General features: G+C 39.5%; 2 protein-coding genes across 2 annotated transcripts; one reads left to right on the top strand and one right to left on the bottom strand.

The window, feature by feature from the left end:
* Window positions 1–837: 837 nt before the first annotated feature.
* Window positions 838–1,296, top strand: LOC137732737 (uncharacterized). The gene has a single exon (XM_068472018.1). It carries the CDS (start codon window positions 838–840, stop codon window positions 1,294–1,296), a length of 459 nt encoding a protein of 152 aa, XP_068328119.1.
* A 7,893-nt stretch (window positions 1,297–9,189) lies between these two features.
* On the bottom strand, window positions 9,190–9,850 carry LOC137733042 (ethylene-responsive transcription factor ERF096-like). Its single transcript, XM_068472270.1, has one exon. It carries the CDS (start codon window positions 9,848–9,850, stop codon window positions 9,431–9,433), a length of 420 nt encoding a protein of 139 aa, XP_068328371.1. The 3' UTR covers window positions 9,190–9,430.
* Between the last annotated feature and the right edge of the window lie 3,134 nt (window positions 9,851–12,984).

The following is a 12,984-nucleotide window of genomic DNA, read 5'->3' as shown; positions in this document are numbered from 1 at the left end:
CAACTGATCAAACCAGGAGCATTTTCACTATATTTTTCTGCGGATTTGACATTTCCCAGCTTAAATCTTGCACCCTGAGTCTACCACACTTCCACTGCTCAAGTAGAAACATTCCGTCCAAGCTCTTCCAATCCAAATGGTGAACAACACTTGTCTCGAGAAGTCATAGAGTTGATGAGCACCCTAGCACAGCAGACGACCTTGGTGAACCAGCTCTTATAGCGCATCAAGATGCAACTTGTTCCAAACGAGGTGTCCCGAAGATGGACAAGGGCAGACGAAGAACCTTTCCAGCAGCGTTCCGACAAGCAGCCACTTGACCAGCCACGAACCTAGCGTTTGGGCAGAGTATACTCCTGATTGGGCCCTTGAGATAGCGTATACTCCTGTCTTAACGCATGGAGCAACGTGTACTCTCAACTAGGCATACGGACGAACATACACTCACGGTTGGGGCCACACTCCGATACTCAACATGAGCAGCCTTCTAAGCGAAGTGTTCATTAGTGGTTAGGTCTGCAAGGAGCATCATCCATATCACATCGGAGTAGGCAGCATGACGGGCGAAAAGAAACAGTCACTCAATCCAGCTCAAGTTCAACCAACAACTTGCAAAATCCCTCGCCTGCTAGGAATCCACCACATGCATTAGTGCCGCGACATAGACGAGTAGAGCACTTAGAAGAGCAGCCTAGACCAGAAGGTCAAGATTGGGGGCAATCGAGAGCTCCGCAACACCAACAAAGGCAAATTTAGGAAGAAGTAGAGAAGCTCTTAAACAAGCGATCACATGATTTCCAACGCAACGAAGTGGCCGACGAGGCTCTACGACGGGATATGACCAACATAAGCAGGTTATCCTTCGCAGATGAGATCGAGCAGGCAGAGCCTCCACGTGAGTTCAGCATGCTACATTTCATATCTTTCAAAGGGGATAAAGACCCGAAAAGACACCTAAAGCACTACCAAAGCGCAATGCTCCTCTATCAAAACAACGACTATCTTATGTGCAAGATATTCGCCACCACTGTACAAAGCGAGGAGCAAGATTGGTTCTACACCCTGCCACCACAATCTATCTGGAGTTTTGACAAACTTTCTTTGGTTTTCATCAAAGAATATTCATCCTATCACTCGATTAAGAAGAAGTCAGACCACTTGTTCAACATCAAGAAGAACCCAAAAGAGTCGCTTCGTGACTATGTGAAGAGGTTCAAAACAGAGAAGGTAAGGATAGTCGGATGCAACGACTTGATAGCTAAATCAGTCTTCCAGAAAGGACTTCCAGTAGACTAACTATTATTCGGAGAATTGATCATGAAAGAATATCTAACTTTAGCAGACTTTTTCGCTCTGGCAAAGAAGAATGCACTTTGGGACGAGTCACGCCAATGCACATTCAAAGACTTGAAGAAGTACCTAACATCACCTCCCTATTATCCAAACCGGAAGCAAAGGAGGACTGATTCACATGTTTGACAGTATCTGAAGCAGCAATAAGCTCTACCATCATACGAGAAGAGATGGGGGCCCGACTACTTGTATTCCACAATTCAAAAGCTTTCCTCGATGCTATCAAAAATTCAAAAGCTAACTTTGGCGATAGTTGTTGCAACCCGAAAGCTTAAGTTTTACCTTCAAACGCACGCAGTCATCCTCATGATGCAATATTCTGCCCAATCCAAACGCGCGACGATAAAGGCGTAGACCCTGGCGGATGCAAAGTTTTCTGACGAATGCAACAACTCGGCCCAAAAGACACGCCAAGGGCAGACGAACACTGGAAGAACATACTCGGAAGCAAATTTTGTCCACGTCACCCCAAAAGATTCTACATAGGAACAACATGTACTGGCAGTTGAGTACTACCTCATGTTGTGCTTCACACAGCCCTAGCCGACCCTTGCTCCATAATTTAGCTCTAGAATGGTCCAATAACGGCAGTTGAGCATTTCCTGCTACGTGTAACATGGCCCCAGCTCCACAACTCCCTACCATGCACCAAGATGCTAAGAAGTTAGTACAAAAGTGCGACTGCTGCCAGCGCTACAAGCCGATACCAGCACTGCCTACCAGCGAGCTACACTCGCATACGAGTCCTTGGTCATTCATGCAGTGGGCAATCGACCTGGTAGGACTTATGTCGCCTGCTACTGGAGGCAGAGGCATGATGATTATGGCAACCGACTACTTCACTAAATGAGTAGAAGCAGAGCCCAAGACTCAAATGGACATAGAGCACTTCATATGAAGGAACATCATTTGCCGATTTGGCATCCCACAGTCCATCATCACTGACAACGGCCCGTAATTCGTGGGCAAAGGTATGGCGAAGCTCTTCCAAAAGTATGGCATCAAGCTGTACATGCCCACGTCGAGATATCCTCAAGGTAATAGGCGCGCTGAAGCATCTAACAAGATGATCCTCAACTACGTTAAGAAATCCCTCACCAACAAGAAGGGAAAATGGCCAAACGAACTCCCCGAATATCTATGGGCCTAACGCACCACCAAAAGACGAGCAACCGGTGAGACTCCTTTCTCTTTGGCATTTGGCTTAGAAGTAATCATTTATCCCAATGTCATCAAGTTAAGTATAACCGCTCTACTACCAAGCATTGAATAGAATAGTAAGGAGATGGCAACAAGCTTAGATCTGGCAAAGGAGAAGTGCGAACAGACCATCACCCGCATTGCAGCCTACCAGTAGCAGCTCCTCTTTAGCTACAACAAAAGGGCCAAGATTCTGCAATTCCAGCCCGAAGATCTAATCCTAAGAAAAGCTTTCAGCATTGCCCATAGAAAAGGCTCCAAAAAGATTAATCCCATCTAGGAAAGTCCTTATAAGATCAGCAAAGTAGGCGGCAATAGTAATTACACCTTCACCACCATGAAATGACAAAAAGATTGAAAAGCAGTGGAGCGCCTACAATCTGAGGAAGTACCATGTGTGACCTTCCACTACATCAAAGCCCGAAGACTCAAGCAGCACGACGGGGACCACCTCACAAGCCGAAGACTATCCATTTGTTATGTAGTTCCTACCTTAAAGCTAAGTTCTCATTCGTTTCACTCGTTTTTCAATGAGGAATTCAGAAGTAATCACAACTTGGCTCGGTTGCATGCTTATAACAACTGGTCACTTCTGTACTTCAAAAGAAGACCGCGCCCTTCTTTGGGACTCATCGCAGGAATTGCGCCCCCCCCCCCCCCCGAGGGACCAACCATGCTCTCCAGTGCGATAGGGTAAACCAATTCATCGACACCCACATGGTTAGCTCTCCAAGACAGGAGGATAAAACTCTACACTCCGAATATCCAGGCGTGGATGAGCTTAGCTGCCCTAGTATAACAAGATGCATGATGGCTTGCGTCAGGATTCCTAGAAGTAGCCACAATGGTCTTTTTCAAGGCTTAGCTAACTGAAGGATTTTGGGTCTCTTGGCCTAATCCATGGGGAATCGGGCCCTAAAGACGAAGGGGGCACATTACGCAGTACATCCGATGGACGACTACCCTGGAACCCTAAAGCTACTACCGAGTGTACTAAGGTAGCCTATGATTTCCAGAAGACTGCCTATGGCTTGCCCTTTGAGTAGTAAAGCCATGCTAGACTTATACAACTGCACATTCTTGTGAAAGGTTAAACAAGCTAGCATACATATACGAAGCTTTATCCATTGCCGACATGCTACGTAGTCGATAAGCTTCACCTCTGCCAAGTGCGTAACAACTTACACCAAGTCCTAAAGTGTTGTGATACTTGCTACGCAAGCTACGGAATTGGAAAAAGCCAGGGTTAACAGCCTAGTGGTTACGCGAATTTGTCTGCTTCTGTAAGTAAGGCATCCGGCTACCAACCCTATGGCTAACAACTTTGCAAAGTTCTATACGAACACCTATGGTTGCATAGACTACGCGGGCCTGTCTGTTTATAGAAAAATAGTACGCCTGCCACTGGTCTATAAAGTCTAAAGGTTAGGGCATGATGTGAAAATTAACTTGACACACTCAAATTAAACCCTATTTGTGACAATTATAATAGATATGTAAGTAGGGATCGTTCTAGACCGGAGATTAACTAGGGATGCTAATCAATACAAATAAGACTCAAAAACACTAAACTAGACTCTATAGACTCAAAACTAACTTTAAACACTTAAAACAACAAAAAAAACAATGAAAAAGACTCAATTCTAGACCTAACAAGTGATTTGGACGAAAATAGGACTTAACTTGACTCAAAAAACTCAAAGAAAACAGATTTTGACTCAAATAACAAGACTAAATGAAAAGGGGATTGTTTTTGACGAATTTAAAACTTAAAACAAAAACTTTGTAGAAAACACTTTGTAAAAACGAATTTGGGTGAATTAAATGGGTGAAATGCTAGTTAGAGGGTCCTTCTCCACACATGACATATGCATATAAACCAATTTCCAGTTATTATTCCTTTAGACTATGAATGACAACGCCCTAAGTTAGTTGCATCGCACAACTAACCATCAGATTTTCCTTATTTCATTGAATTAGATGGAATACGCATCACAACCAAATTATCTTTCTCAAGTTCCCTATATGAAACGCATAATAGAGATACATGTCAAAAGTCATTAAGTTCTATGAAAATCATAAGCATTGACAAGGCATTCATCACCATGAAACGCATGAGACTTATGCCAAGGATTTACTTAACATGATTGTGACTAGCAACCTCCACTACTTGTGAATATAAGTGAATAACTACTACGTGAAACTCCCTTATACTCTAGCATCAAATTCATGCATGCAAATTAAGTGTTGACCCTCAACCAACACACATAAACAAGTTTTAATAACTTAGATAAGCAAATCACATTCATGCCTTAAGAAACAATAACTGGATGTAATCAATTCATATAAAACATATAATCATGGCTTCGAATTCACCTCTAACTAAAAAGAAATTAGTTCCACATGTTCGCAAAACAAAGATAATTAAATTTAAACATTGAACTAAGACTAAGGATAGAATACATAGAAACTCTCCACACTCCAATGGCAAGCACGGCACTCCCTTGGATGGCAAATTGCACAAGTCTTCTTCTCATTCCTTCCTTGCTTGCAGCACTAGGGTGGTGTAGGGTGAATTGTGGTGTTTGATGGCAGAAAGTATGAATAAATGAATGAGTGAATGGATTATTTGAATGGTGCGGCATATGGCTATATTTATAGGCTAATTATGCACAATTAGTGAAGTAAAAGGATTGCACAATCCCATGGGAGAAGGGTTAAATCTTAGCAGAAACCAAAAGGGAAAGGGATAGGGAATTTTGGCTAGAAATTAAGGGCTTCTAGAAACTAGGTATTTTGTGGCAGAAATTAGACTTCTAGAAGGGATAAAGGGCAGATTTCTAGACCTAAATAGACAAGAACACATGGCATAGGTGTAGGATATGAATTACAACTCCTAAACTTCCAAGGAATGTCATATATGCAACACATACGGGATTAGGCTTCTAGAATCTGTTTTATGTGTTTAAATATGCATCTAATCCCTTTTAAATAGCTAGAATTATGGCACAAACTGATTTGGATAAGATAAGATAGGATAGGGTAAGGTTGGATAAGATAAGGTAAGATAAGGTTGGATAAGGTTCCTTATTTCTTGCTATTTCCTTATCTTCTTTGCATTTGAACTTCTTTTTTCAGATTTGTAGCCTTTCCTAGCCTCTCTTGACTTCAATTTCGTCCATCCAACTTGCTCCATAGTTAAGCTATTCAATCCATGCACAAAATTGCTCCAATTAGCTCCAAAATGCACTTTCTTGCTCCTTTTGCCATTAGGACCTAAAAACATACGAAACTAGCTTAAAAGACTATAATAAGTAGTAATTAACTAACTAAATGCAAGAAAACAACATAACTAAGTAGCATAAATATGCTCCTATCAAGGTATGAACAAAAAAAGCGAAGATGAAGAAAGCGAAGGAAGGATGTTTATAAATAACTTGAAAAGGCCAAAGGAGTTCAAGAAAAACAAGAGCTACAAGGAAAAACAAAGAAAATCCTAAAGGCTACCTAGAAGACTACACTTCAGTAGCTTGGACATCCCACGACTACTCTGTCACCACACCTTCAGCAGCAGTGACGCTCTTAGCAGTGGCATCATCCAGCGCTTCACCCCCGGCTGCCCTAGCCTGGGCACTAACTTCTTTAACTACTTCACCAATGGAAGCCTCAAAAGTAAAAGCAAGAAAGTCTTCTAGAGAAATAGAGAAGGTCTCGAAACCTTGAGCCCATCCTTCTCACCCTTTAGCTGCTCATTCTCCTCGAGCAGACCAACACAGTCGCGCTGCAACTCATCCACTTCATTCTTTAAACTTTTGTTGATCTTCAATACACCTTGAAGTTCCAACACTTGGGGTTCAAGCCTATCGACGATTCTCTTGAAGTAGATCACTTGATTATAAGCAGCAATCAACTCTTCATCCTTTGCATAAGCAGCAAAATGAAGCTCAGAAACTGCAAACTCAAGATCTTGAATCTGAGGTATGTAACATCCAATCTCCTCTTCTGCACTTTCATACTTAACTTGGATCACGTCAAGCCTAGTTTTCAAGACAACAATCTCTTGGCAAGCGGTCTCAAGCTGCAGAGAAGTGAGGGCAGAAATATTAGACCCCTTCAAAGCAATGAGCATAGAGTGCAACCTCTTGATCTCCTCGGATGAGGAATAAGCTTCAGCTGGCATAGTCTTCACCACCTTCTTGGCAGCCTTGCTATATATGCATCATAGCAAGTAAAGCAATCATTCTATATTGGGTTGTATGCTTCACAAAGGAACTTGGGCAAACAAACCTTTCTAATGCCATCAACAAACTTGGCACAAGTGTCCATGTCTTCAAGCAGATCTAGTTTTAAGAGCACGCAAATCTCGACAACCTCCCTAGAAGCAGGCTTAGTGGATTTCTCACAGCTGCCCACGTGAGCAGTCTCCTCTTTCCCAGCAGGCGAATCAGTCTCAGTAGTAGAGGGAGTGGACCTTAGCACCACTTTAGCAACATAGTCCATCTTATCGCTCTTCATAATAGTAAGCCTTTCCGAATGAGAACCACACTTAGCTCCCAACGAACATCTTGGCACAGACTTCGGGACTAGGGGCATGACAAGACCTTTACATTGAGCAATACTATGAACAATCGAATTAACCATTCTCGACATAGCAAGCGCCACATGCTCAGATCTAGCAGCCTCATTTTCCTTCCTATTGGAATAAGTCATGTCAATCACAAGCTTTTCGATAGCAGGTGGACCATCACGAGCAGCGGAGGAAGTCTTTGGTTTTTTCTTAACTAGCATCTCTTGAGCAGACGGGGAATATCTCTTATTTCCACCTTCATTCACAGTAGGCTCCACGATAGCAATCAGACGAGCCAAAGGCTCCCGGCGAAGAGAACTAAGTAGTCAACGCTATTCAAGGTACTCAGCAGGGGAACTCAACCCATACTATCTTTTTCCTCATTTTTTCTCTTAGACCAGTAGGCATGAGACCTGCATGCCTAGCATTCCAGCAGCTCATAAGGCCCTCGACCTCCTCATCTCTCTCAATCGTCGGCCTGGCCCCCATCAAGTCCAAAAAGCCAGAAGACATGAACCATGCGACTCGCCTAGCATTGCGCCCTAGCGCCTTAATCCGCGGCCCCAACCTCATAAGCTGCCTTTGGCTTTAGCTAAGCCAAGCAATGGTCCCTACCATAACACCTCATCGGTCTATGCCGAGTCGACTTTTGGCCCCTGCCAGCCGATTTGCTGCACCACGTTGACGGTTGCCCCATGGCCGCACTATCCAAGAAGAAGACAAGAAAAATTAAATTTTTCTTACGTCGGTGTGGCGTGGAGAAGATGAAGAAAGCAGTGAAAGACGGTCCCTTACACAGGCAAATGTAGAAGATTGCTAGGGAATGGGGAACAAATATCCTCTAGCTCTCTCTCTCTTGCAGGGTAAAATAAATTGATTTCCAAAGTTGATTTAATAACCCACTTAAGGTGGACTTAAATAGGCTTTGAGAGAAATTTATTCCCCTTTCCTAGAAGGATCTAATTTCTTATTGAAGAGGGAATCTACATCAAAATAGGAAGCAGTCCTAAGTTTCCTAAAGCAATAAAATCTCTACACCTGTTCCCCTTTTTCTACGAGCAGCCCAACAAGTGTGGGGGCATTTGTGGAGCCAAAAATAATCACAAAGCGACATGTGGATTTTTGGATAAAAGAGGACAAAAATACCCTTGAGGCATACCGGGATTCCTACGCGCGAGCAGCGGGCAATTATCCCTCAACTAAGTCAAAAGTGCCCAAGGTAGGTAACGATTCAAAACCTATCTCATTCCATATATTTTTTTACCTCATTTTCCCTTTTTTAGCTAATCTATTAGCTAATTATCTTAATCATTCCATAACTCCCCAAATAATTTCTTTCAAAATATGTTAATTAGTCAATTAATAGATTTATTACCTAATTAATCTATTAATGGCTAAATAACCACAATTTACACCCAAAAAATACCTAAATGGCCAATCCCTATTCTCCTAATAGGGCCGGCCATATCCCTATATATAGCACACCATTCTCTCCCAAAAAGGACTTCCAATTCTCTTGCTAAGATTCTCTATAATTCTCAAACACTTTCTCTCTAAATTCTAACTTTGGCATTGTAGGTTCTTCGGCCAAAGCCCCCCCCCTCCCCTCCATTCATCGTGGGCGTGTGAGGCACTTGGCCTTGACCAAAGGTGTTAATTGTTTTGTAGGTGCAATTTTGTCTAAGATCAAGGAGAAAGAAATTTGCATCCACAATTATAACTTGCATATACTAGTGCAACTGCTAACAGGAAGATCTGAGTTCCATACCTAGAGATACATTTAACTAATGTACATTATCAAATGTCCGAAATAAAAGTTCTAATTAATCACACGTTTGAAGGGAGCAGATTACCTTGTTTACCTACAAGTACATCAGCGTACTTTTTTCATGTCTTGCTTAGCTTGGGTCTGCGATTAAATGAGGCAAATTAAGGAGCAGATTAGGTTGTTCACTGACTTTTGTATGTACATATTATTCGTGCTAATTACTAGTCATGTCAGTATAAATTTATGTCGTGCAAGAACATTGACAAAACGAGGCAAATTTATTTATATACAAGAGATCCAATTACAACAGGCCCTAGCCGGAAGTAGATGATATACTTTCGTACGTAGAAGGAAAATCACCATATCTTGAAAAGCAAGCTTACCACACTACACTTTTTTTAGATTCTTCATTGACAACTAAATGCATGAAAAAGGTGATGATCAGAATCTACTTATATCGACCAAAAAGATAAGAAGCATCATTGAGATTGATGTGGGTATAACTTCTTATTAAGCCAAAGAAGAGATGCTTCTTAATCTCACTATTTCTTGTTCTTCTTTTGATGATCACAATCCAGCAGCTCCTCTAGCAACTTATCATCCAAGTACTCTAACTCAAGAACTTCATCTTGCCCACCACAAGCTCGCCCCTGCATAGGCATTGATGACGACGAAGATGAAAAATTAGCCGATGCCGATGAAGATGAAGAGCCACCACTTGCCGAAGGGTACTCATTAGGAAAGTTCAAAATGGCTAAGCCACCCCTCATAGCATAAGCCGCTCTATCATAAGCTCTAGCTGCCTCTTCAGCTGTGTTAAAAGTCCCAAGCCAAACACGCGCGCCGTGCCTATTTGAGTCGCGAATCTCCGCTGCGTACTTGCCCCATGGCCGCTTCCGCACACCCCGGTATCGAACTTCCCCGGCATCCTTCTCTTCCATGTCCTTCGCTTTGGAGTCCATATGTATGCAGTTTGCATGGCCAAACTAAGGATTGTGGAATTAGCATTTATATGAAGTTAAAAAGCACAATTAGGCTGCGTTGTTTGAAACTCAGGGGACCCCATTTTATCCACGTGTCAAAGAATATGGCTGAGAAATTGTTCCCACGTGCTTGAGAGAAGCTTCCATAATGACCATACATATTATACAATAAAGCGCATGAATCCAATGTATCCGGATGGTCAATGTGATGGCTTTCAGGTCAAGACGAAGCCCTTTTCAGTATTCTCTTACTTTTTGGCCTTGTTTGTGGATGTTTGATTCGAATAGCTTAATAATGTGATTTGGACAATGAAAGGGCAAAGGGCAAAGGCAAAGACAAAGAGCAAATCTAGCTCTGTAAATTTAACCCCACAAGGAACAAAAATATAGTTTTCTAAACAGCCTATATGGTGCCTCACTATCACACGTATGAAACTTTTAGCACGTGTGTGAGTGTGAGTCGTTTCAGGATGAGCTATGCGGCTTAGGTACCACTTGGGTATCATTGTGTCATGTTCCACCACCACTGAAAGGCACTAAAGAGACGTTCTGGAAAGAATATGTACGGTCACACAATAGATACGAAGATTTTCTCTTCTGTTATTCTTTAGTTTTGTAAGTAGAAGCCGCAGGTTTAAAACAACGCCTTCTCTTAGCGTTACGGCTAGATATCAATTTTGTTTAGGTGGAAGGAGATCACAGCTCCTTGTCAACGGTAAGGCAACTTCTTTGGAGAGTTTAAGTATACCATTGAAGATGTCATTTACCTTGGGAGCAAATTTTCACAAATATCACTCACACGTATCTTTCGGAAAAGCCAACATGATAGCAAATGATGACAACAAATGGATGGACAGAATTGAAACATGAATATAATCAAAATTGTATGATGCTTTAACAATTTCCTTGTTCAATTGAAAGATACATGCCCTATGACCATGTGTCCGTAAAGATCCCTAGAAGAGCATCGTTGTAATTTCAGCTTGTCAAATAATTTGCTGTAGTACTTGTCCTTGCATAATTTTAAGAAAATGGCGTTGGCTATTTTTAGTGTGAAAATTAGTACCATATGGCATTCAACTCAAAATCAAGGTTTTTTTTAGCTAAAATGGTCCCTAAGATTGTCACAACTCCTCACTTTAATCCTTGAGATTTAAAATCGATAAAAGTGGCCCCTGCGATTGTCCACGATCAATCATTTTGGCATTCTATGAAAAATCTTTATTAAATCGAAGAAACCAATAGTTCAAGTGGAGTGTTGATTTGACAATAGTACTTAATTTAATGAAAATTTTTCACTACTATCAAAATGATTGATGTTGGACAATCTTAATGACCACTTGTATCAATTTAAATCTCAAAGCTCAAAATAAAGAATTATGCCAATCTTGTAGACCATTTTGGTTAACAAAACCCAAAATCAATTAAAAACAATCGTTGACAGTGTAAGCATTCTAATGTTTGGCATAGATTTTTAAAGTAAAAGAAGTTCATTTATAGTACTTGAAAATCACTTTAGACTAAAAGTTCATTCACGTCAGCATACATTTAATCACCTCATATGTAATTATATTTTGATGTTTTGTTTCTCTTTTTTTGCCTAATTGTGAATTACATTTAATTCTAATTTTCATTTTATTCATCATAATACATATTTTGTTGTAGACATTTAGGTAAACTAATATTTTTATATAATATATTCCTATACACTTTGTGTTTTTTATTTAGTTACATTGATTCATCTAATATATTTTGGTATATCCATTTCGATACAGAAATTTAGGTACACTAATTCAATATGTTACACTTCGGTTCATACATTACATTAATTTAGTATAGTTATTTCAGCATAGATATTTAGGTACATTCATTTATTTAATATATTTTGGTATATCAATTTCGGTACAGATATTTAGGTACACTATTTCAATGTAATACATTTCAGTACAGACATTTAGGTACATATTTTCATATGCTTAGCTACACTTATGTATGTACATATTTTTATTATGTGTCACTATATGTTTTCTCATTTAGGTACATTTATAAGGTTATAATTGGAGGAAGCTAAAAAAAATTAAGGAATTAAAATGTGTGTATTAATAAATTCAAATATAGAATAAAATACAGATTAAATATCAAAAAAAAAAAAAAAAAAAAGAATATGGAATTTGTTTAAGTACGTACACATTAAAGGACTAGAACTAATATGTAATTCAATGGGAAGTTTTAATTAAATTTTAATTTTTTTTTTTTAAAGATTAAAGTTCAAAAGCCCTTTTTACAATTGCTTTTAGATAGCCACTTGTAATATAGTGGTATTCATTTTCACTTGTAAATAACAGATCTTAGTTCGATTTTAGCTAAAGGTGAAGTTGAACCATATTATTATAGCAAGTCCATTGTAAAGCTTAGCCCTACTCCCCACTTTTTTAGTGTAGATACTATCGTTTGTTAAAAGGATGGAAAAAAAAATTGCTTTTGAATTCTAATTAAGAGTTTTTCCAGTTTAAAAGCATATGGAGTTTTAATTAAAAAAAAAAAATTAATGTGCTTTTCACGAACGAAAGTGTTGTTGAATGCACTTTTTTTTTTCTTTTTCTTAAAGATCCCTACTATCTCCCATTTTTTATGCTACCCTACATTCTTGACATTCTTGTTATTATCTTCTGTTGTAAAAGTTATATATTGTTTCATATGGTCACAATGTGCATTTTTCGCCATTGAATGCAGCCCTAATTTTTTTTCTTCAAAATGGAATTCTTTGTCAATATTAGTGTTCTTCGCAATCACTTTGTTGACGGAATTGACAAATGAAGTTGAGATTACATTCTAAAATCAATTAGCAATATAAAAAGTGTAGATACTATCGTTTGTTAAAAAGATGGAAAAAAATTGCTTTTGAATTCTAATTAAGAGTTTTTCCAGTTTAAAAGCATATGGAGTTTTAATTAAAAAATAATAATGTATAAAAAGTGTCCTAAACCACCTCCTTAGTGTAGATACTATCGTTTGTTAAAAAGATGAAAAAAAAAATTGCTTTAATTTGAATTCTAATTAAGAGTTTTTCCAGTTTAAAAAGCATATGGAGTTTTAATCAAAAAAAAAAAAAA

Source organism: Pyrus communis, chromosome 4 (assembly GCF_963583255.1).
Source record: "Pyrus communis chromosome 4, drPyrComm1.1, whole genome shotgun sequence".
NCBI lineage: Eukaryota > Viridiplantae > Streptophyta > Magnoliopsida > Rosales > Rosaceae > Pyrus > Pyrus communis.
Note: the sequence above shows the minus strand (reverse complement) of the source record. Positions and strands in the feature narration are given on the sequence as shown.